Genomic DNA, 26295 nt, shown 5'->3' with positions numbered 1-26295 from the left:
AGATCAGGGAGACACCTGATACCTTTCATATATCTGTCTGTGCTTCCAGAATGTTAAAATATACTTTAATATAAAGTAAGAAGAGTCAAAGAGTCTTTCCTGAGTTCAAGCTGTAACACCTCCTTATTCCAACCCCCCCCCCCCCCCCATACTTGATCCGGCTTGGGACTCAACTTCCAGGTGTCAATAAAGTAGTAGGGGGAGGGGAGACATTCCAGCTCACAGCTTTTCAGAAGCTTGGAAAAGCCTCTTTGACATCTTGTACCACAGAAAAAAAGTATTTCTCGACATCCTAAAAGCACAGATAGATATATGAAAGGTACCATGTGTCTCCTTGACCTAAAAGCTATCTAACAGTGTGAACTATTTGGAACATAAATTACAGGCAACAGATTCCCTTTAAATCTATTAGTATTCAACATGCCGGATGCTTCTTTCCCCCAAAATCAAGGGAGTCAGGAGCCCCCATACACATTTAAATTGTACCCAATTGCAAGGCAGCCAATAGTTTCCCACAATGGGGGCCAAGCAAACATCAAAGGGAATCTGTTAGCTCTGGATCATCCTTAGAGCTGAAAGGTCAAGGAGGCAGTGCCCTGTCAGAGATGCATGCCTCCTCCCTCCCCCACCCCTCCCTGCCTTGACTAAATGACATATAGCACTCCGGAAGCCAAGTCTTGTCGACCAATCATGTGGAGCAAAGCAGCATAGGGAGGAAAGAGGCGTGCATTTGTGGTCCAGCACTGCCTCCTTGACACTTGAGCTCTAAACATGATGTGGAGCTTATAAAATTCCTGTCTTTAACATTTATCCATAGAGAACATGGGTCAATTGACCGCTATTTTCTAATTGTTGAGTATTCCAGTCTTCATATAGTTTAGAGGATGCCTTATTTAAAAAAAAACAAAAAAAAAAAACCTTTGATATGTTATGGCAACAGATCAAAGGTTTTAATCTATCGGGGTCCAGCTGCAGGGAAAGGCAGTTGTTGATGCTCATTCATTTCTGTTTGGGATTGATCATTGTCACTATGACATGGGTACCCTCTAATAGCGAGCAGGCTAGGTATGCATGTCCCACTCTCCAATGGACAATAAACTTCCATAAATTTTTTTTAATCACCTGACAGCCGTACCCACACAGGCACAAGAGGGGATAAGATGTTTTTTTTTGCACACAACACAATAACATTTTGCCCCGCCCCCGAGGAAACACTTCTAATCATAACATCCCATGAGTAAAGTGTTATTTAAGCTGAGGTTAAAGGGGTTTTAGAACAGATATAAAAAATAAAATAATATCATAAATAAGCTGTGTTTCAATTTCTGAACGTTCCCGCTGTGTTCTACAGGCCATTAAATATTCAGTATACACTGAGAACCACAGAGCAGCGTGGACGCCCACTGAGCGAGACCATGCTGCTTACATAACAATAACAAGTAGATGGCAGGAACACTGGACTAATTCTTGTCGGTCACTTGTGAACTCCTCGCTTCTGTATCTCCGTTTACAGCCTTTCCTTTGTGACTTGGGAGCTTGTGTTCGAGCTTGGAACAACATGTCACTGTGTAACAAGACAATGCCCTGCTTGCAATTGTCTCTCATGTGAAAGACAAGAAAATGCCACATAAATGGTATTTTGTATCTGGATATAAAGACTTTCTGGGAGAAGTAGGGAAGGTTACAGCGTATACTGGGGCTCTTGTGTAAAATAATATACATCTGTAATGGACGCTCTGTCCATAAGGATCTGGAGTTTTACAACATGAATATTAAAAAAATATTCAGATTTAACAGGTTTGACATATCCTGATGTCCACCCAACAGTACAAGGGATTTGCAAGATCTAATAATAAATGGGCCCCATACCACTCATATAATTTGGCTCTATGGTGGGTTTGTAGCTTTGTAATATACCTTCCGTGTTTTAATTACTCATCATTTTAAAAATCTCTGCTTGCAGTCAGGGAATTGGAGCACAGCTATTTACATCCAAAGCAGAATACTGCTCCGTTCACACAGGCGCCAGTGGTGACCAACAGACCCCACTGACTTATAACAGTATCCATCAAGTGTTAATTTGACAAGAAGAGTGCTGTACGCTACATATAATGGTTCTGTCTTAAGACTCAGAGAGAAGTGTGAACACAGCCCAATACTTTACTGGATAAAGTCCAGCTTCAATGTATACAGTCAAGAAGAGGCGATTCTCTGTGAGTGTCAAAGGACAACTCCGGCGCTAATTAAAAAAAAATTAACAAACAGTTTTAATACTTACCATCTTTCCTGACTCTGTCTCCATTTTAATTTCCTGCAGTTCGTGGACCCCTGGAGCTCAAGTTGTGTCTCTGTTTCTTCTCCACTTTCTGGTTGCTCATCTGGAGAGTGTCAGAAGACTGTTCAGCCAATCGGCGGTGAGTAAGCTGTGAGTGATGTGACGACTTAGTAGAGGGGGCCTAACTAAGGGACATAAGTTAGGCCTGCCTCACTCTACTAGTGACGACATTGACACAAGATGGTGGCAGGAATCAGGTAAGTATGACTTTTTTTATACACACTTTATTACATTTCCAGGGGAGTGAAGGGTGGGGGACATAGGGACAGGGGGACAGAACAGTGACTGAAGCACATTACAAAGGTATATAACTATGTCAAGTGTTTTAATCACTGTGAGGGTGCTAACACACACGACCAATGCGCAGCAGATCAGCAGCAGATTTGATGGTGCAGATTTGATGCTGTGTTTAGTTATTTACATCAAATCTTCTGCGTATCTGCTGCGTATCCGCAGCAGAAAATTCACTGCGATACGGTGTGTGAAGCTACCCTAAAGCAAAGTAGTCTGGTCTTATAGTTAGCAGCACTTGTGTGATACAGTATAAGGCTATGTTCACACAGTGCATAAACAACGACCATTGATCAGGACGCTGTTGTAGTGGGTGACGAACAGCGGCCGTTGTTACACTGAAAACTGCATTAATTTCAATGCGCTATGGCCAGAAATAATTGACATTTCAATTATTTCTGAGGCAGTAGTGAACAACAGCTGATGTTCTTACACAGTGTGAACATACCCTAAACTTGTAATCCAGATTCTTTAGCCTATTTTCACACTTGGGTCAGAGGCTTCTGTTGAGGCACTAATTCTGTTGTTTTTTAAACAAGGCTTATTTTTCCTTATAACATGGATCATATTAAAAGTCAATGGGGTGCTGGTGATGGGTGCGGCACTGCCTTGTGATTTCGATTTAGGATAGAAACCACAGCATAGATATGAACAGAGCCTTAGCCCACAGAGGCAGAATTACTTCAAGGTGGTCTTCTCCTGTCCCTGGTGCACCGGAAATTTACCAAGAATCTCAAGTAATTCTCTGGGCGTACAGGGAAGAGTTAACCCCACGCGTAGTGTGTTTGCAGTGTGCCATCAGCCTGCTGAAGGTGAGATAGAGATCATTTGCATGTTGCTCTGACAGGATAATTGGGCCCCTGCACCGCACTACATCTATTCTCAGCAAAATAGAATTTTAAAATGTTTTCAGTAACGTGTTTGTCGAGTGCCAGGTCAGCGGATTCCTTTATTTTTTTTCTCTTTTTTAACCTTCGGTTTGTAATAGAATAAAAGCGTGTGCTTCACTGATTTTATATGTCAAGGTGAACAGTTCTAGGAATGAAAGGCTCTCCAAGCTGTGACCGCAGATTATGTTGTCATATTAATATTATTATACAGCTATCTTCCCCCTCTCTTCATCGCTTGGTGTATTTCTGGATGACCTTCTGCCATACAGTTTTAACAAAGTGGTAAAACAGGAATATTTCATATGGTACATTAGAAATAAACCCAAAAACAATAAAAAAAAATTAAACTCAACAGAACCATTGAGTTACATGGAAAAACTATAACCTCATTGGGATGGAGCCTGCATTTTATAAAGATCTGTTATGTAATAGGGTCCCAACCCCCCATAGCCAAGCTCTAGGCTGCCAATCGTTCTCCAATGTCTAGTAGTATTTACATCCCTAGGCTAGGAACGCAAGTATATTTTATTTATATAGCGCTGACCTATTCCACAGTGCTGTACAGAGATTAGCACATTGGTAATGCCCCTATTGAGACTATAACCTCAGTATGTTTTGTAGTGTGTGAGGAAACCCACAAACACATAGGAAAAACATACAAACTTCCATGCAAATGTAGCCTCGGGTGGATTTGAAGCCAGGATCCCAGTGCTGCAAAGCAACAATGTTAAAGGGGTTATATGCGAAAAGAAAACCATTGCTACCTTTTTCTAGGAACAACGCCATGTTTGAGTGCGGTATTGAGGCTCAATTCCATTGATGTACATAGAGACGAGTTCCATAAGGACAGGTGTTCTAATCCTAAATGATCCCTTTAACAACTAAACCATGTTTCCATGCATTACATGTTCATTACTGATCCAACCATGAACACAAATGTAGCTTAATAACAATATGCTGTAATAGGACAATATATGAGGACTCTTGGAAAGGTGAAAGTTTCAGGTCTAACATAGTAGAAAATCACCAGTTTGGGGTTGTCTGTTCTAGAAAACCCATCCAAAAATACCCTAAGAAGGAATTAATGAAGAAAAATAAGAATTAAGAATTAATGAAGGAAAGTCCCATTTTGCAACATATATATTACATCTCCTAGGTGAAGCAGAGATCAGCTACACAGAGCAGCTCGCGCTTTGAAGGACCTGATACTTCCACACATTATATATAAGCAGCTGCTTGATTACATTTGCACATTGTAATGCTTCATTTCACCTGAAGGTGGTGCTGCTGGAAAATTGAACACTTGCACCCAGGTTCCCCCACAGGTTATGGCTGATCACATGGTTGATTGATGTAAGAATCTGCTGGGTTTAGGGCTAGTCACCTGGCTTTGAGATATAACTGCAATGAGTAGGGGCATTTAAAGGGACTGTCTGGATTTAACAAATACCTTTTTATACATTATCTCAAATACTCTAGTCACTACTATTTAGAAACTCTCTGCTCACTGTCACGCTATAGAAACTTTCACTGGGGATAAAGTGGAGTCCTGATCATGTGATGGACACATAGCTTAGAGGACACAACTTTTACATGCGACCACCCTCACAGCTGTGTCTGTCACATGATCAGGACATATTTCTATCAAATAAGAACTGATATGTAATATATAGCGATAAATAATATATACGCTCAGGTTTGTCTGAACCTAAACTCTCTGCTTTGATTACTGGTGGCTGAAAAAGTTAGAGGCGGCCCAATAGAGTCCTGAAAAACATGGATGCAGCCTATGGCTATGTTCACACTGCTTATGAATCCGTCCGTAGATCTTACGCCGCCGTACATGTGCGGCTGAAACTACGGGCGTGGGAAAAATAGACATGCGGCCGGATGCGTACGAACCGCGAACATACGCCCGTAGTACAGTTATGCTTCCCTAGCTTGTTTCGAAGCGATCTGAGGCAGGTCATTTACTTGGAAATCTTCGCCCAGCCCCGTAAACCACACAGAACCTTTTGGATCGAAAAATCAAGTTCAATTTGACTGAAATAAGTACTTCGTACGGGACCGCATGGAAATCCACGGCCGTGAGTTTCAACATTTCCGTCCTCAAACAATGGTCTTGTTCATTTTTCACGGCGCCGTATACGATCCGGCCGTAAGCTCATACGTAGTGTGCACTGTGCGGGCATATATCGTATACTTTCAAGCGAACGCATCAACCTCAAAACTACGTGCGTATATTCGCGGTTCGCACTTCGGACGGATTCAAACGCAGTGTGAACATAGCCTATGACTGTATCTATGTTTTTCAGGCAGTCTTGGGGCTGCATCCAACCTCTTAAACCATTGGGGTATGTGCAAATGGGGTGGAATTCCGCAACGGAACTCTCTGCCGCGGAATCCTGCCTGCTACAGTGTCAGACGGCATATTTATGGTAGGGCTCGCACGCCTCCGCTCTCTGCTGAAAGAATTTAAAGTCAATTCTTTGAGCGGAGAGCTGAGGCGCGTGAGCCCTACCATAGAGATGCAGTCTGACACTGAAGCAGGCGGGATTCCGTGGTGGAGAGTTCTGCCGCGGAATCCCCCCCCCCCCCCCCCGCTTTGCTCAGTGTGAATGTACCCTATGTAACCAAATGTGGAGTGTTCAGATTCAGACGATCCCAAGAGTGCTCCGAGATTCGCTCATCTCTAGTAATGTATAACTTTTCATCATACAAAGCACATGGAATTGCTGACACCAGAATCTATTTTCCTGTCCTGGCCTGCATCTATACTCTGAATGGGACAATCTATCCCTAAGCCCCTTGCCATTCCTCCCCCGATCCACACTGCAGTACATGTACTTGATGCCAGGAGACAATTACAGCATTGTAACAGAAAGCCTTGCGGGGCCACATCCCTATCATCGATGGCGCGGAGTCATGCATAAATAATTATTACAACAAATTTCATTCTATCCCCTCTGCTGGTTTGGAAAATGCACAGCGAAACATAAAAAGGAGATTGTTCTGCTGAAGAAGGGCATTCCAAATAAATATATGTATAAATTATTAAACCTGGTAAATTCTGCCTGCTCAGGCCTTTCCTCCTACCAGCAGATAGAATTAATATTGAGCAGGAAGTATGAATAATGTATGTGGAGGGGAGGGCCTGGGACTGCGCACAGTGCTGGGAGCCTCCATGCAGCCACCACCTCCGGCCGCACTTACACACTGCGCTGACTACTCGTGTCCTATACCGGCATGTGGCCATAGACTCTTAAGTCAGCAGTGATGGTGCCTGCCGATGCACTCAGCTGGTATGCGTGTACTATATAAGCACAATGAATCAACTTTATTTGTCTTATTTCACCCCAATGATTCTCTAAAACTAACATTACGGGGAGATTTATCAAACATGGTGTAAAGTGAAACTGGCTCAGTTGCCCCTAGCAACCAATCAGATTCCACCTTTCATTCCTCACAGACTCTTGAAAGGTGAATGAAAGGTGGAATCTGATTGGTTGCTAGGGGCAACTGAGCCAGTTTCACTTTACACCAGGTTTAATAAATCTCCCCCGTGACATGTATAGAAGACCACACCGGTCTGATTGTATTGGATCTAAACAAAGACGCAAGAAAAAAAGGGGGTTGATTTAACCCAGTATTTGTACAAATGTACGCTCACCTGATACGGTCAATCTGTAGGCACCACACCACCAAAGGCGTGCTATAGGAATGAAAGCGTGCTATAGGGATAAAGGTGTGCTATAGGGATGAAGGCCTGCTATAGGGATAAGGTTGTGCCATAGGGATGAAGGCGTGCTATAGGGATGAAGGCGTGCTATAGGGATGAAGGCCTGCTATAGGGATGAAGGCGTGCTATAGGGATGAAGGCGTGCCATAGGGATGAAGGCGTGCTATAGGGATAAGGTTGTGCCATAGGGATGAAGGCGTGCTATAGGGATGAAGGCGTGCTATAGGGATGAAGGCGTGCTATAGGGATGAAGGCGTGCCATAGGGATGAAGGCGTGCCATAGGGATGAAGGCGTGCTATAGGGATGAAGGCCTGCTATAGTGATGAAGGCGTGCTATAGGGCTGAAGGCGTGCTATAGTGATGAAGGCGTGCTATAGGGATGAAGGCGTGCCATAGGGATGAAGGCGTGCCATAGGGATGAAGGCGTGCCATAGGGATGAAGGCGTGCCATAGGGATGAAGGCCTGCTATAGTGATGAAGGCGTGCTATAGGGCTGAAGGTGTGCTATAGGGATGAAGGCGTGCCATAGGGATGAAGGCGTGTCATAGGGATGAAGGCGTGCCATAGAGATGAAGGCGTGCTATAGGGATGAAGGCGTTCCATAGGGATGAAGGCGTGCTATAGGGATAAGGTTGTGCCATAGGGATGAAGGCGTGCCATAGGGATGAAGGCGTGCTATAGGGATGAAGGCCTGCTATAGGGATGAAGGCGTGCTATAGGGATGAAGGCGTGCCATAGGGATGAAGGCGTGCTATAGGGATGAAGGCCTGCTATAGGGATAAGGTTGTGCCATAGGGATGAAGGTATGCTATAGGGATGAAGGCGTGCTATAGGGATGAAGGCGTGCTATAGGGATGAAGGCGTGCTATAGGGATGAAGGCCTGCTATAGGGATGAAGGTGTGCCATAGGGATGAAGGTGTGCTATAGGGATGAAGGCGTGCTATAGGGATGAAGGCGTGCCATAGGGATGAAGGTGTGCTATAGGGATGAAGGCGTGCCATAGGGATGATGCATCGCAAACTAAACATCCAGATCATGGTCGGTATAAAACATCATGAAATGGAGGCCAAGGTCAGGAGAAGCAGTGATCGATGGGGGGCCTGACCCTAACTAGTCCTGAAGACCCATGCTGTGTGAGAAAACGATAACAGTCAAAACATTGAAAGAAAACCCTCACTTTAATTGTGGTAATATGACAACGCATTTCAAACATTTTGCGTCTTATTCTATAGTATAAAGTAGAGTGCACACATGCTGTGACTTATACGCTGATTAGGAATAGCATTAAAGGGTTACTTCTACAGGGAAAAAATATTTTCAAACCTAATGGTGTCAGATAGTTATACAAATATGTAAATGACTTAAAAAGTCTCAACCCTTTAAAGAAGTACTCTAGGGAAAAATCTTTTTCTTCCAAATCAACTGGTTTCAGAAAGTTATATAGATTTGTAATTTACTTCTATTTAAAAATCTCAAGTCTTCCTGTACTTATCAGCTGCTGGATGTCCTGCGGGGAAGTGGTGTTTTCTTTCCAGTTTGACATAGTGCTCTCTGCTGCCACCCTTGTCTGAGACAGGAACTGTCCAGAGCAGGAGAGTTTTTTATAAGGATTTCCTACTTCCCTTGACAGATCCTGCCTATGACAGAGAGCACTGTGTCAGACTGAAAAGAATTCACCACTCCCTGCAGGGTATACAGCAGCTCATAAGTACTTGAAGACTTGATATTTATTAAAAGAAGTAAATTACAAATCTATATAACGTTCTGAAACCAGTTGATTTAAAAGAAAAATATTTTTGCTTTAAGTAGTTATCAGCTGCTGTATGGCCTGCAGGAAGTGGTGTATTCTTCCCAGTCTGACACTGTGCTCTCTGTTGCCACCTCTCTCTATGTCAGGAACTGTCCAGAGCAGGAGAGATTTTCTATGGGGATTTGCTACTGCTCTGGACAGTTCCTGTCATCGACAGAGGTGGCAGCAGAGAGCACTGTAACAGACTAGAAAAAAAATCACTTCCTGCAGGACATCCAACAGCTGATAAATACTGGAAGGTTTTTCTTAATAGAAGTTATTTACAAATTTGTTTAACCTTCTTACACTAGTTGATTTAAAAAAATAAAAATAAATTATTAAATTCTGCCGGAGTACCCCTTTAAAACCACCTGCCTGTCCCATTGAAAATGCAGTCCAATCTGCAAGTATCATGTTATAGAGTAGGAGGAGCTGAGCGGATTGCTATATAATTTTGTAGGAAAAGTTAGATAACTTGTCATTTCTTTTATGATGATGATCCCGGCAGTCCACAAAAAAACACAATTTATCAGACCAGGCCGCCTTCTTCATTGCTCCATGGTCCAGTTCTGATGCCTACATGTCTATGGTGGCCAAGGTTCAGCATCGGTATCCTAAGCAGACGGCGGCTATACACGTCCATATCCAGCAAGCAGTGCCAACACCTTCTATTATAACCAGTACTGCTTTTCACTCTTCTATGGATGTGCACCATTTTGCATACATTTCTGCATAATCTCTGTATTGAGATAACCTGATAGGATTCTTTGCTCCATGGCCGATGATTTCACAGGCCAAAGTCTGACACACAGTGCACTGAATAACCTGTTGTTCCAGTAATAAAACATCAACCAGGAATAATCCGGCAGGTTTTACATCAGGTAAAGTTCTTGCATAAATCTCAACATAATAACAGAACATACAACACTGTGTCAATGGACTTCCCAAGCCTCTCACTAGTCAACAATACATGATACAGTGATATGTACTATAAGATGACTCAACATAATGTACTCTGGCATTTACCTCATGAGTACATTATAATGTAACGTGATGGTATATAGATATGGTTCAGTATGTCACCTGTCTAATGGCCTCTTAGAAGCGTACGGGCACTATAAAGGGGTGTCCCATGTGCACGACCTCTCTATGGACTAGAATAGAGAGTCATTACTAAAGAGCAGCTTCTGCTTTAGCAAACTGGTGGGTGGACATATATAGCCCCCTGTGCCCAAACCACATAGTATGGCCACAGGTCATCTGGAGAGCTGTTCAGAGGAACATTCAAGTGCCAGGCTAAAATGTTAGAAAAAAATATTTACATGAGAAACATAACATAGGACAGCAGCATGAAAAATAATATCCTATGCATTTTAAGCCTAGTGGCCCTTACTGATGCCAAAAGGCTTAAAGGGGTACACCGAAAAAAAGTTGTCAAATCAACTGGTGTCAGAAAGTTATACAGCTTTGTAAATTACTTTTATTTAAAAATCCCTAGTCTTCTAGTACTTATCAGCAGTCGTATTTCCTGCAGGAAGTGGTGTATTCTTTCCAGTCTGACACAGTGCTCTCTGCTGCCACCTCTGTCCATGACAGGAACTGTCCAGAGAAGGAAAGGTTTTTTTATGGCGATTTCCTTATGCTGTGGACAGTTCCTGACATGGACAGAGGTGGCAGCAGAGAGCACTGTGTACTGAAAGACTCGAGATATTTTAATAGAACTTTTAAAATCTGTGTAACTTTATGACACAAGTTAATTTAAAAAATAGATAAAATGTAGGAGTACCCCTTTAAAACGCATAGACTATCCTTATTTTTGCATGCTGTGGATACTATTACGGTTTCACGTATACGGATGTACTTGTTTTAACATTACACAGGCTACAGTGCTCCATTATGGCACTACGGTGCCCTATGCATGAATCGCTTTTGTTTTTTTACATTAACAGGCCTGTCCCCAGTGCTTTGTGCTGGGCCGGTGTGCGGCACCCTACGCAGGACTGGGGTGGCAGTACAAATAAAGGACCATACCACAGGCATCCCCGTACCGGCGACGGTTTGTTTATGTAAAAAGCCCATAGCGATGTACCTGGTGGTACATGCGCTTTAAAGGGGTACTCCAGCGAAAAGCTTTTTCCCAGTAATTAAAACACACTACAAAGTTAAATAACTTTGTAATATGCTTCAATCACCTATCTGCACCCCTTTCCCCCCACCAGGAAGTGAAGTAAACTCATTCTTACCTTATGACTGTTGACCCCAGGCTGCTCTGTGGCAGCTTTTTTCTGACAATGACATCATCACGGGGTCTAAGCCCTGTTAAGCCAGCCTACCTCCCTTTGTCAGATGACACAGGTTGCTCAGCTCTGATTGGCTGAACAAGATCCAACAGTTTTACAGAGTCAGTTAGACATCACAGGAGACTCAGTGCATCATAGGAAAGCCAAAACCAGGAAGTAAAGAAAAAATGAAGCCACCAACTGGAGCTTCAGGGACCTGCAAACAGCGGGAAATTTAAACGGAGACTCCGGAGGGATGGTAAGTGGGAAAACTATAATTGATTTTTTTTTTTTTATCAGCGCTGCAGTACCCCTTTAAAGAATCAGATAAAAAAAAAAAAAAAAAAAAAGATTCAAATAGCAAGGCATGTGTGTAAACAGTAAAAATAAAACTCATAAAATAAAGTTACAAAAAGTATGTGTCTGCCTGGCGTGGATATCCTGTGCCAACCAAAGGCATTAATAGCCTTAAAGTACACAGCAGAGCTGAGATTGTTGTAATGTCTATAAAGCGCTGTCTGATCCGGGAGGATTGCGGAGCGGCCAGTGTGTTGTGCTGCATTCTGGTTTATTTCACTCCAGGCAGCAAAGGGATTAGAGGAAGCTGGAGGCTGATAGCATCCTTACCTGCAGAATACGGCTCCTGCTTCTCAATGTAGATGAACTCTTTCCTCTCGTATTTGGCTCTAATCCACTGCTCGCGGAGCACTCTGCAAGCACAAAGGACACCTCATTCAGCCAGTACATTAGACACATCGTCAATGCCGCCTTATCTGCTCACACGTGTTACCTAAACAGCTACCGATCAATAAGTGGATGAAAACACAATAAGGTCGCAAAGTGACCACCGTCCCTGTCATCATGGAAAAACGTTCAATTACCTTAATGGAAAAGTCACATTAAAGCCACATCCAGTGTATTATTTTACTTTTCCTACAACTATATTATAATAGGTGATTGCTGGAACACGTTCCCTAATCTGTTTCTATGACCAAACCTTAATTTTTTTATATTTCATTTTTTGTACTTTGTTATGGGGGCTGCCATCTTGCCTGAGCTGTTTTTAACAGCATTTAGCAACATGCTTTACAGCAGGACTCATGAACACGGACAGGACCTGTACCTGAGATAAATGTGAAACATTATTGCGCGTACTCTGTGACCTTTGAAATGGTCATTTCACAGGGAGCTACTATTTTCTTATACTGGTGCTATCTATATACTGGTTTCACCCGTTGCTGTAAATCTCCTCTTATCACCACAGACAGAGCAGGAAGTCTCAGCTTAGTTTTAGACATAGTGGTGAGAATGAAAACTGCAAGATTTCAGGAATTAAAATAGCCACGCTGATATCCTGATATCCTGGCAACATGGTGCAGCTATTGGGGAACTTTATTTTTATTAAAAAATCTTAAGCCTTCCAATACGTATGAGCTGTTGTATGTCCTACAGGAAGAGGTATATTCTTTCCAGTCTGACACAGTGCTCTCTGCTGCCACCTTTGTCCAGGCAGGGGTTTAAAGGGAATCTGTCAGTAGGTGTATGGTGTCTTAAATGAGAGCAGCATAAACTAGTGACAGAAATGCTGAACAGATCGGTGTATTACTTACTGTACATCATTCTATTCAGCCGTTCTCCTAATATGCAGGAGAATAGGATTCCTGCCACACCCCTCCTCCCGCCCTCCAGTTGCTGATTGACAGGTGACTGCCTATACACAGCATGGACAGATAACTGCTAATCAGCAGCTGGTGGGCGGAGTTTTCTGATTCTCAGAATATCTAGGACTACCGGGCTCATACACATAATGGAGAGGACTACTTATTGTCCATGTTATTCAGGAGGCTATCTCAGAATCAGCTGCACAGAAAAATGTAAGCGATACATCATTCTATTCAGCTTCTCTGTCACTAGTTTATGCTACACTGAGATAGGACAGAATAAACCTACTGTCAGAGTCCCTTTAAATTTACAGATACCTTTAAGGTGATAGCTCAGGGAGTCTGTATAGGAGCAACGATCATTTCTAACTTACATGACTAAATTGACACACAGCTTGGAGGAAACAGTGCCAGAAGGCTGCAAAAACAGCCTTTGGCTATGTTCCCACAACATGTTTTCATATTTGTTTTTTAAAAGAAAAAAATAACGTCCGTCATTTTGCTGTCTGGCTGCCTGTCAATGCAATCAGGCTGGTACGTGCCGCGAGCTGCTCAGGAGCTTTATACAGCGCTCCAGGGAACCATATCAGCCCAATTGGGCTGATTCGTTCCCTTTAAATAGAAAAAGCGGACGTCTTTTCTGTTTTTTTAACGTAGTGGGAAAGTAAACTTAGACAATAATGGGCAGCTATTCAGCTTGCATTAAAAAAACTGAAGTGAAGCCATTGAAACGTTGCTCTACCAATGAGGATGGGGATGGGTTTTTTCACAGCAGTCGGACCCCTGCATATTGGACATTGGGGGAATATCCTAGTGATATTTCACAATCACTAAAAAAACATTGCACCATTTTTATCTGTACCTAGTGTCACTGTAATGTCTTTATCTCAGAGCTTTTTGTATTTGTACTATCCATGCTGCTGTAACACACTGAATTTCCCCATGGTGGCACTATTAAAGGATTATCTTATTTTATAAAGACTCCGCCATATCTGTGGTGTCACACTTGTAACTGGCTTCTGTGTGCTACTGGAGCTTAGCTCCATCTACTTCAATGGAGCTAAGTTACTCCAATATGATATGGACAGGAGGGGTTTTGTTCCTAGAAAAAAGCACCAATGACGTCTTTCCTGCACCCAATGTCATATATTAGTTAATATACTGAGATACTTACTGGCAGTCAGAAGCTGTTGGCTTGTAATAAAACGCTGGCACTTTAGACTCAAACTTTGCTTGTGCTACTTTGTTCCCCAGACATGACATGTACTGAAAAAAAAAGAAAAATCAAATAAGCAAATTATGTCACATCTTGCAAAGGACGTCAAGGACAAAAGTATAGGAGATGGCAGAGACCTATATAATATATGCGGACCATGACATCAGAGTGACTGTGTGAGTGGGCTTCTGGGATGCAATGATGGGGTATGTCCCCTTCATAGAGGTGTCCACAAACAGCGAGATCTATAGGAGCCCCTACTGATGGGGTAATAATGATAGAGTAAAAAATATCTCAAAGGGAAACAATCAGCACGGTTGTGCTGATATGGTTCCCTGCTGCACAGTATAGATCTACAGTGCAGCTTCCAAAAGCCACCAGCCGCGTCTGCAGCAGTAGTTTTATAGCGGGGAAAAAGTCGTTTTATTCTGCCACTAGTCATCTGGGCCTTGTGTGGCCTTTACTTTAAGCTGCATCACCACCATAATCATCATGGTTGGAAAAAAAAAGGATTATATGAGAATGATGACTTCTTCGTGGTTTTATCTGTGCTAATAGTAGTTTATTTCTTATTATATTTAGGCATTTTGGTGCACTGGGGGCAGGACTACCACCCCTAGTGCACCGATCTGTCCCCTTGGCCAGCCTGCCCCTTCTAATGAATACCATCGGAGCGGGCAGAAAACTGGATTGGTGCACTGTAGGCTGCACCCCACCCCCAGTGCACCAAAAAGCCTAAGTAGCATAAAGATTAAACTCCGCACAGAAATGGTGTTGAGGATGAAGTTAAGAAACTATCCTCTATTTGCAACAGGGACATAACAGCTGGCTAGATTCTTCTAACCCGCTGATAAGTTTCCCTCAAAATGTGGCCCTGTAATTTGGAAATTTTGAGAAGGAGGATAAACACCTGGAGAAACAAACATTCTGTGTACCATAGACTACATGATCTATACACTGCTCTAGTAACCTACTGTGGAAGAGCGTAATATTATGTTTTACCTGCAGGAGCGCTGTAGGGAATTTGAACAGCTATTCACAGATTACAACTAAATTGTGGCTATTGCAACTTACTGTCAGGCTGCCCTTTTAAAGGAGAAGTCCCACTAACTATCAAAACACCGCCAGATCCCATTCACTGCAGTCGGGGTCGTGCAGCTCTGCTACCAGCAACGTCACAACCCCAGCTGAGTGAATGCCTGCTCAGCCAATCAGTGAGTGGGGCGGGACACTGACTAGCTAAACGGGCAATCACTCAGCCACGCCGTAATGGTGCTGCCGCATGAGCTGGGTATGTCATGTTTTTCTGCAGATGATGATGTCCGGCAGCGGCAAACTGGACCCTGACAGTGGCGCTATGAAGCACATGAGAGTTAACTTGATAGTTAGTTTCACACCCAACCCCGCCTGCCTGCAGAAGTTGGTGGGACGTCTCCGTTAACGAAAGAATATTGTCATTAACATTTACTGCCAGCTAAATGGTTAGTAGAATGGTTAAAAGTTGCATGTTAGGAGGAGATCAAAGTACATAAAAATAAAAAAAAAAAAGGCTTCTGTTTCAGCTCTTTTGTCCATAGAGGACAGAACTGGCCAATTCACAGAATGTTGACCAGATGACATTTTAAATGTAATATCTGAATGATAATCTCAGTTTGGACCCAGTAATCCTAAGGATTATTTATCAACCAGAATGTCTGACCTGTGAAAGCTATACAATCCTTACGGATAAATGTACTTCAAGGTCTAGAACTATCCAAGGTCACTGCAACCTGCTAGATAACATGGTCTCCATTGCCTCCTTCTTCTGATCTTCACTTTGTTAGAAAAGTTTCTCCCCTTCCACAATTCTGAGCTTCTCCAATGATTGAAGTATTACACTGCTAGCCTTACTCCTGACCCCGTATATCCTGATGGTTATATAGCTCTTAGCATTTAAGAGGTTTAAAATACTACAGAATCTAACCTCAAAATCTAGAACTATGGATCCAAACCTGATGGGTTGGGCCCCCACCAGCTGGACACACATAAATCCTATAGAGAATACATGGAGCAAAGATGCAAATACGGTACATGTCCTGCTGCTCTTCTCTGTTAGGAGACTCGGGTCCCCTGTAATGTATAAGACATCGCAGTGGTTAGACGCCCAACAATCAAAGCATGGCCTCCCTCTATGGTGCTACAACATTTACAGTCCATTCCTCACAAAGACTCCAACACAGCACCCCGCTGTCACTCCGCTCCCTCCCACACAGAGCCGCCCGCAGCCACGGAGCATGGTCTGTTTTAATGGTAGTGGTTAAAAACACATTGCATGGCATGGCACTGTGGGTCTTGAGGCAGGACGAAGCTGTGCACCTCCAGCCACAAGAGCCGCCCCATGCACATACTCACCTTGCCTGGCGCACTACTCCTTCGTTCTTCCAGTTCCTCAGAGCATAAGTAACATGCCGGGCCAGGAGAGCATGTTTTTGCTATGTGGCCCCTGAATCCTAGTTACGCCCCCTGACCACCAGCACATCTCTCTGTGTAAACATGAGATGTGCGGCCGATAACAATGCATTAAAATGGCTGCAATAAGGTGCCTAACAAAGTCACTGCATCAGCCAATTACAGTGGTGGACTGAGGTATCTGGGGCCCACTAGAGGAAATGATCCTGGGTGCCCACCAATGAAAAAACAGTGAGAAACAACATGTCAGTCAGTGTTTGTGCAGATTCTAAAGCTGGGGGCCCATCGGAGGATCCTCCAGTGGGCCAGTCCAACACTTGGCATATTATCTTTTGCATCTTTTGTGCTGCGCTAAAAATTTATCGCTATCGGCCACACATCTTCCTGTGTAAACAGGAGACTTGTGGCTGATAACAATATATTTAAATGGCCGCAGGAGTATAACACTGGCTACTCCCCCTCTCCCCACTGACAATGCATGAACACTTGGCTAAGTGTAGAGGATGTTTGGGTAAGACAGCTGTTGGCCAACCATTAAGGTGACAGATTTGTGTCATATGTATCGCCACCTAAAAACTAGAATAACCAAGGCACCAACCTATAGATGCCTCTAAAAGGGCACAATCTATTGTACAGTATCTGACTGGCTGTGGCATTCTGTACAACCTATGGCCAGACACAACATCCAGTATTACTATATGAAGCTATATAGGTAACACCAGTAATAAGAGTGATGGAAACTCTCTCTAATATGTTTCCTGCTTCATCTTAGGGCTACAGATCTGCAAACACTTGACATCATTACGTGAAAAGTCTCTTGTGACTACGTCTAAAGAATGATCAAATAGCTGAAGGAAGACTTTTCCCTCCTCGCACGCAGCCCAAGACAGACAGAGGTGTCTGATCAGTCATGTAACCATTTCTTGAGAAAAGCATCAAAAACTCATCGCCTGTCGAGATTTCACAGAGGCTTTTAGACATTGTAGATGTTATCATTAAGCGGCACAGTGTGAAAGCGTATCAGGCGGCGAGGCGGATGGGATAAATGATACACATGGAGGAGAGCTGCTTACTGTCTTATCCTCTCGAGCTGCTTCTTAAAGTGGATATAGAGGCACAGATAATTCTCATGATATGGCTGGTAATGAGATTTGGGGCCGATCATCTGGATATATAGTGTAGAAACGCCCGTATGTACTAGATAAACGCTGCAGCTACTACTGCAAATGTGGGGTGGGGGGGATGATCAGGCATTTTGGATTTCCGGAACGAACAGGGCACTGTGACTAGTCTGCAGGTAGGTGCAATGCTCTGTGTGTTCTGACACCTTTCCATCATAACCAACATTAACCGTCGCAGCTCTTTTGTGGGATTGGACAAAACAGGTTTGTCTTCACCCCCTATGTGCTTACCAGGAACACCCCACAATCCCACTCGTCTTGCCATCACAATTTGGGCCTTGTCAATGTCTCCAATATCCATCCAGTTGCCCATTTTTCCTGCTCCTCACATATCATATATATATATATATATATATATATATATATATATATATATATATATATATTCCATTGTCAAGAGAAAATCAATGTTGTTGGCTTCACCTGTCAGTGGTGGTTTATGGGTGATCTGTGTATACAAGTTAATGGATTACCTAATAAAAAATTTTTTACGTAACTGCTTCTTGTCAGCAGATGATGACATAACAACATTGTCAACCATCAGTCTGCTGGAGTTATTCAGGCTTATAAAATTGATGGCCTAACATTACAATAGACCTTCAATAATAGATCAATGGTGTCTTATTCTCGGCACCACTGCTAGTCGGCTCTTTAAAGGGGCTGCGGCGCTCATGCTCTTGTGTTGTCCCATTGAAGTGATGGAGGCAACCCTGCAGTACCTAGCACTGCAACTACTAATAGTACGGTGCTGCAAGGATGCAGTCTGTGGTCTAGTGTGATGGCCTATACTGAGGGCAGACCAATTATTTCACAAGGCTGGGTAACCCCTTTAAAGTGATATTGTCACCCATTTCCTTATCAGGAGTTCTCAGTATCACTCTTAAGCTTATAGCCCGGACATTTCATATCTCACCATATAAAGGATATCTTGGTGGTCTCTACCCTTCAAAAATGCATGTTTTGTTGGTGGACAGTGCCATAGGGGTGGGGCTTAATGGACGTGGTCCGCCCACAGACACCATAGGCTCCAGCCCCCTCCCTGACTTCATCTGCATCTCTGCAACCATTGGAATGTGCCAACCTAGAGGCATAGGCCCCACCCCCTCTAGGTCAGCACAATCCAATGACTGCGAAGGGAGTAGGGCCTAGACGGCCATGATGTCACAAAGGGACGAGGCCTAAGGCACCAATGTGGGTGCACATATGGAGCACCACGACTGTTAAGCCCCACCTCCATGGCACTGTCCACCAATAACATGCATTTTTGAAGGAAGAGACCACCAAGAAATCCTTTATTCTGTAAGATTTGAAATGTCCAGGCTATAAGCTTAAGAATGATACTGAAAACTACTGATATGGAAAGGGGCTGACAATATCACTTTAACTACTGTTCAAGTCAATCCACAGTATATGGGCACTTTATATACACTTTATAGACACTCACAAGCAATAAAAAAAAACACTTAAAAAAAAAGTTTCCTACTTCAATCTGCACATCATCCCACGGGTCTAAGCGGACAGACTTCACTCGGCTGATCTGAGGGATATTGCGGTGAATTCCGGAACAATTCAGGCAAATGAATACGCCGATAGTGTATGAAGCCCAGTCTGGATCTGTAAAGGTGACAATAAATGGATAATAAGGGTTAAAAGCACAGTAACATTTACTAAGTAGATGTAATTACAGGGCAACACTAGTTAAAGGGCAACTCTAAGGCTATGTTCACACGCTGTATAGACTACATCCGTTATTTGACATTGAAAACAACGTCCGTTTTAAATGAAAATTGCGTTGAAGTCTATGGACAATGGCCGGAAATAATTGACATGCTCTTTATTTCAACGGCCCTATCAAGCAACGGCCATTGTTCAATACACTGTGTGAACAACAGCTGTTATTTGCAATGACTTCAATGCAAATCATTTCATTATGAAAAGAACGGCCGTTGTATGAATTTATCCTCTGTATAACTATACAACAATTATACATTTTAATCCGGTTTTATAAATGTATATATTACAGGTCCCTGCTGTTTCTTTTTGAATGGGGTTTTCAGGAACACCTAATAGTTACCCCCATACCTCCCTGTGCATTAAAACAGCAAAAGCCATCATACTTACCTCACCTGCTCCCCTGGCACTGCCAGTGTAATATATTTAGATTGCTGTTCCTGCACTGTTCTTTCTTCTTGCAATAATGTCCCACTTAGCCGGTCACAGAGCAGAACAGGGCAATGGGACAACATTGGAAGGACACAGCAACTGGAAGATAAACAGCTTCAGCGTTATGGAAGCTGGTGAGTTAAGTATGCCGGATTTTGTTGTTTTAATGCACAGGGAAGCATAGGGTTAAAGGGGTGTTCCAGGAAAAATTAACTTTTCCCCTAGCCACAGGATAGGAGGAAAGTATTAGATTGCGGGGGGTCCAACCTCTGTACCCGTCGATGATCTCCGTATCAGGCCCAGCTCCTGCATTGTGAATAGAGATGCGGGTACGGCGCGTGACCGGTGGCTCTATTTATTCCTATGTGTTGACTGAAAGAACTGAGTACGCCAGAAGATCGCTGTGCTCGGCTCTTTACGTCGCTCCCCGTGCCGTACCCACAGCTCTAGTGATAATACAGGAGCCAGGGCCCAATACAGAGATCGGCATGGGGGTGGGGTACAGACGTCAGGTACAACAATCTCCTACTTTTCTATTGTTTTTTTTTCCTGAAAACCTGTTTCGATTTAAAGAATATGACCATATTTGCAAAAAAGTATCGGTCTAATTAATAATAAGGCACTTTTGCATTAAAAGAATCCTAATGTTTTGCATCTACAGCCCCTATTAAGACCTATGTGTTTCCTTGGTAACAGACTGTGAAGGACAGGTTCTCATTAAGAGTATGTTCACACTGAGCTAAAGCAGCAGAATTCTGCGGCGGAGAGACATGTCAATTCTTTGAGCGGAGAACAACGGAAGTGGACCTTTCCATAGAGAAGCTGTGAGACACTGAAGCAGGCAGGATTCCGCAGCTTTTGCTCAGTGTGAACATACCCTAATCATTGCTTAGTTAGTCATTTCACCACTAAAGTTGCATATTACTTATACATTTGGCAGAATATAACAGCTCCACAACCAACTAAAAAAAGACAGACTATCATCTGACTTTCCTTGAGCATATGGATTCTAAATCCACCCACTCAAGAAGAATAAAAGCAAGAAAAAAACTTTTCAATAAGATGAAGTGTGCCGTTCAGATAATGCCTTCAGATGGTGTAGACAGAAAGGACACATGGCTACCCATAGCTGCAAACCCAGACTCCCCCGCTGTCTTATTACACTATGTGAGATCTGGACAGCGCATATGTTTCACATCTTATACGCATCTTCTATGGGTCTTGGCACTCGTGGAAATGGTGGTATTGGCTTGAAGATGTCATATATGTTAAAGGCGTATTCCACTCAAACATAACTTTGGAAATGTTGCTGCCCATGGGGAAACTAACAACTTCTTCCATACTTGTTATTATATATTCAGTCTCCTTCCCCCAGTTCTGAGCTGCTGCTTTCTGCTGAAAACACAAAAATCTATGTGTAAGCCTTTCTCTCTGTCTCCCCCTCCCCTTTTGAGACAACTGATGTAAACAAGTCCCTGACTAGCTTTATCTGCAACATTGTAGCTTCTTTGTAATGCTGGGTGGGTTATCCTGAGGTCATGTTGCTGATGAACTCACTGTGATTAACCCTCCCAGCATTACAAAGAAGCTACAATGTTGCCAGTCAGGGACTTATTTACATTAGCTGTCTCAGAAGGGAGGGGGAAGGAGGGGAAACAGAAAGAGAGGCTTACACACAGATTTTTGTGTTTTTAGCAGAAAGCAGCAGCTCAGAACTGGGGGAAGGAGACTGAAAAGATAATAACACGTATAGAATGAATTGTTAGTCTCACCATGGGCAACAATATATCAAAAGCCATGATTGAGTGGAATACCCCTTTAATAATTGCAGACCATATCCAAGGTTGTTGCTTTAAACGACATGAAGCCCAGGTACCGCCGCTGCACACATTAACACATGCTGCAGCCATACACTGTTACCCCCACGTGTAAGACCACCCTAAATGAATTGGGCCTAAGCCTTTAACCATTAAATTGAGGTGTCAATTCAGTCCCATTGCCACAACCAATGGAGTCTGCCTTTACAGACATTGTATAAAAATGGCCACGCTGGAAGCTCCATGGCATGGGTTTCTATGGCTGAACCGTTGCATGTAAGCTTTTCATCGCCAAACAAAATGCCAAGTGTTGGACGGACTAGTGTAAAGCATGGACACCTAAACACTGGAGTAGACGAAACAAGTTCTGTGAAGTGACAGATTACACCTCTCTATCTGCCGCCTGATGGATGTGTCTCAGTTTCAACACCAGGAGACCATTACCTGCCTCATTGCATTGTGCTAGCTGTATGAGGGATAATGCTAGGAGAGTGTTGGTGTTGTTCAGGGTTGGCTTAGGTCCCTTGGCTTAGGTCCCTATTAAAAGTACATTAAAAGTTATTTAGATGTGTCTATACAATGTATTACCATATCTGTGCGGTTCTGCCACACAGGTACAGTAGCTGATCCAGGAAGTCCAGGAAGTGAAAAAAAATTACCTCTGTGCCAATTCACATTGTCTCCTGCTCCCACTGCTATTCCCCCTTAGGAGACAAATATTCCATGCCTCTGTCTCAGATGGTGTGCATTTGCTGAGCACAGGCTGATGATGCAGACAGGGGGCAGGGTGTGATGTCACAGGAGGCCAATCCCCTGACTGATCCACCATCTCTGACCGGCCAGAAGAAGGACTGTAGACTGTGATGAACAGCTGAGGGAAAGCATTTCATTCTGGAACCAGTACTGCATTCTGGAAACTGCTCAATCAGGAAGTACAGGAACAATACAGAAAAAAAAACTAAAAAAAATGTATTTTTGGTCGTTTCAAAACTGGGATAGATAGGTAAGTAATGTGTTATGCTCCTGCAGAAGTTTAATTTTTTTAACCTCTACCTGGAGTTCCCCTTTAACTGTAGCTTCCAGCTTTGTGGAAAGAATTGGGTTCAGCCCTTTTCCAGCAGGACTGGGCCTTAGTGCACAAAGCATGGCCATGAAGACAATAGGGGAGAGCCTAGTGTGGAAGAACTTGCCCGGCCACACAGAGCCCTGACCTCAGCCTTAGGCTGTATCAATAGGCTGCATTATGTGATATCTAGTCGGTTACGTTATTTGGTCCCCAGCTGGAATTTCAGCTAAAGATGCATCACACTTAATTATAGTACATGTAATCTATCCAGGAACAGAAATGACGTCTATAGCTGATCCTAATGTGGTCAATGTGCCTGGGAAGGCAATCCTTGCTGCCTTGGATCGCGAGATAGAAACATTATTACACAATCCTCCGCAAGCTGCTGCCTCTTCAGCTTACCATATATATCAAATAGCTCTCGGCCAAGTGTACATGTGTTTTCATACATAGGGGAATAAGCTGCTGCCAGACTTCTCTGGCGGTGCCTTGTCTCCTATGCAAACAAAAGGATCAGGCATGTTGAAACCAAACTGCTCAATCCTTCTCTCCCCCAACATGCAGCGATACACATTTCATGGTTGACCAGTTTAGGGAAATTGGTGGGTTCGGCAACACCAATTTAATGCATAGGGAGTAAGTTGCTACACGTTTATTAGGAGGCGCAAATGTAAACATTCATAACATAGTGCTAAGACGTATATAAAGATCCGATATAAAAGGTGTCGAAAAATAAATGGTCCATGTTGTTTCAAACAATTTCCTCCTTGTGATAGCCTTTGTGATTTCTAGCACATCTAAATATCATTTAATTCACCAAAAATTACTCCTTACCTTAGAAAAACCCTAAAATATTGGAAACTAGGGGGATATTTATCAAGACTGGCATACTCGTACGCCAGTCTCAGATAACGCTCCACCACTCTTTTTGGTGTAGCAGCAGAGACACCAAGACAGAAAACAGGAAGTGAGGTCAAATCCTACCTGTCTGCTTCATTATAGTCTATGGAGCAAATGAGTCAGAAGTTCTGACGGTCGGGGAGTGCAGTGCACTGCTGCTGGATATATCTCTGTATCACAGGAGATCCAGTGTTAACAGCAACTTTTGACAGGTGGGAAGGCATGTCAAAAGTTACTGCAAATGACAGTAATGCTTTATTGATTTAGAGCAAATGTATCATCAGTACTGGAAGGAAGAAGGGTGGTGGTCCCAGCACTCCGAAGGTAAAATTTCTAAACTTTATTTCATGTAAAAAAAATTGACATGAAATTGGACATGAAATAAAGTTTAGAAATTTTACCTTCGGAGTGCTGGGACCACCACCCTTCTTCCTTCCATTGCCGAATAGGCGTTAGGCCAACGCCGAAACCGTGCACCCTCTATCATCGACTCCTCTCAAGTACTGGAGGTAAGCTGACTTCCATTGGTATCATCAGTACATTTGCTTTAAATTTTGCACATGGATTGAAAGGTGGTTGCGCAGGGACAGGGGTTTCCCCCACTGGGGTGGGCTGGCCAACCTCCAGGGTTTCAGCCCAGGCCGATGCCCAGGAATAGAACAGTGCCGTACACAGGAACCGGACCACGGTTCAAAGAAAGGACTGCGGCACCGGTTTCCCCATGTCGGGGGAAAGCGAATGTACTGATGGTATATTCGCTGATGGCACATTCGCTTTAAGAAGTGCATTGGCTGCACACAGCACTATTAGAGATGAGTGAACTTCAAGCGTGTTCAGATTCATTCAAACCCAAACTCTTGGCATTTGATTACCGGTGACTGTCTTGAAAATATGGCTACAGCAATAGGCCATAGACATGTTTTCCGGGACTCCTTAGGGCTTTATCCAACTTCTTCAGCTGCCAGAAGTCAAATGTCACATGCTCAGGTTTGGACGAACCTGAATGTGCTCGAAGTTCGCTCATCTTTAACTGCCATGCTATACGGTTGTATCGCAACTACATCAATGCTGCCCTGTATGGCCTTACCCTAATACAGTTAGTAGTGTTTCCAAGGTAATTTCAGAATCCTTCTTATTACATGATATCATTAAAACCGAATTTATCTTGTTAAAATGTGTGATTTTGTGGCTGAGACTCTTAAGTAGGACAGAACAGATTCTGGTACAGATTGGCGTCTAATTTAATGCCGTACCCTGCAGCAGACGGGTGGATCGTTTGATGTTCAATAAAAGAAACCCTTTAAAAGAAGCAAATGAGCTCTTAAATTATCTTTACATATTAAATCTAGAAAATGCCAATTCATCCCTGAGAGGAAAGCATGTAGGGTGGATCTGATAAATTGTTGGCTTCACAGTTTTCTTCCTTTGAACTATATATGATTTACTTATGATCAAGTCTAGAAAATCCAAGAAAGCTACACTGATGATAAGTGAATCCCATTAGAAATCAGAATTTGTAGGGGAATATGACAATTTAATGTGACATATTAATGTACATAGCATTTGCGATCAGCTTTTTAATTTATGGCGGATTTGTCATGGTGACAGGTTTAACGCATATTTGAATAAGATTAAATTGTTATTCCACCAAAGACAACTGTGTTGCTTCTGAAATTGGCACTGTCGCTTAAAAAAAAAAAAATTGCATATCCTAGAGACATGTCAGAAATTTTAAAAGGTCAGGGTCCACCAATTGCTGGATGGGAACCAAGGTTCCCTTTTACATGACCCACCAGTGCCGATCAGAGAGATCAGCAGCCTTTTCGAGGCTTATTTAATCATCTACGTCACAGTCTGTCTCACATTTCCGTTTACATGTGAAGATATGTGGCCGATCAGCAATGATCTAAAGATCAAAATAAGCGATTAACTGGCTAACTAGTGATTTCTCATAGAAACATAGAAGATTGTCTGCAAAAAAAAAAAACTGGGTCCGTCTAGTCTGCTCTTTTAGCATTTCCATTCTTATTATCTTAGGATAGACATATGTTTATCCCAGGCAGGTTTACATTCTACTACTCTTTCACTAAAGTAATAATTTCTCACGTTGCTTCTGATTTTTCCCCCAACTAACCAATGTGTCCTCTTGTCCTTGAGTTCATTTTTAAACTTACTTTTCCTGGTTCATTGGCCAATCACTGGCCCTTTTACATGGGTCGATTATCAGCAGTGAGCGTTCCTGCTTGTGTATAAAGACTCTAAAGGTACTTTCAATAGCTGAAGGCCAAATGCCCGTCCTCCCCATAAACAGGAACATTCAGTACTGGCAAGCGTTCCTGTGCTCTTTATGGGGCGGGGTAAGCCGACCCCTACCACCACCGGCATGATCTGTCGGTGATTGTTTAGGAAAGTCTCATACACCTTAGGGTCCTATTGCATGGAATGATTTTTAACAATTAACGACTAACGATAAACTATCGCAAACGAGATTGTTTATCATTAACCTATAATCGTTCGC

General features: G+C 43.0%; 1 protein-coding gene across 1 annotated transcript in view; it reads right to left on the bottom strand.

The window, feature by feature from the left end:
* Positions 1 to 26295, bottom strand: part of ADAP1 (ArfGAP with dual PH domains 1) — a 119525-nt gene that overhangs the window by 50117 nt on the left and 43113 nt on the right. The window contains exons 2-4 of the mRNA XM_069983860.1: positions 19315 to 19445; positions 14161 to 14252; positions 11953 to 12035 (exon numbers count right to left, since the gene is read on the bottom strand). Coding sequence (XP_069839961.1) covers positions 11953 to 12035; positions 14161 to 14252; positions 19315 to 19445 — 306 coding nt within the window. The remainder of the gene's footprint in view (positions 1 to 11952; positions 12036 to 14160; positions 14253 to 19314; positions 19446 to 26295) is intronic.

Source organism: Dendropsophus ebraccatus, chromosome 9 (genome assembly GCF_027789765.1).
Source record: "Dendropsophus ebraccatus isolate aDenEbr1 chromosome 9, aDenEbr1.pat, whole genome shotgun sequence".
Lineage (NCBI taxonomy): Eukaryota > Metazoa > Chordata > Amphibia > Anura > Hylidae > Dendropsophus > Dendropsophus ebraccatus.
Note: the sequence above shows the minus strand (reverse complement) of the source record. Positions and strands in the feature narration are given on the sequence as shown.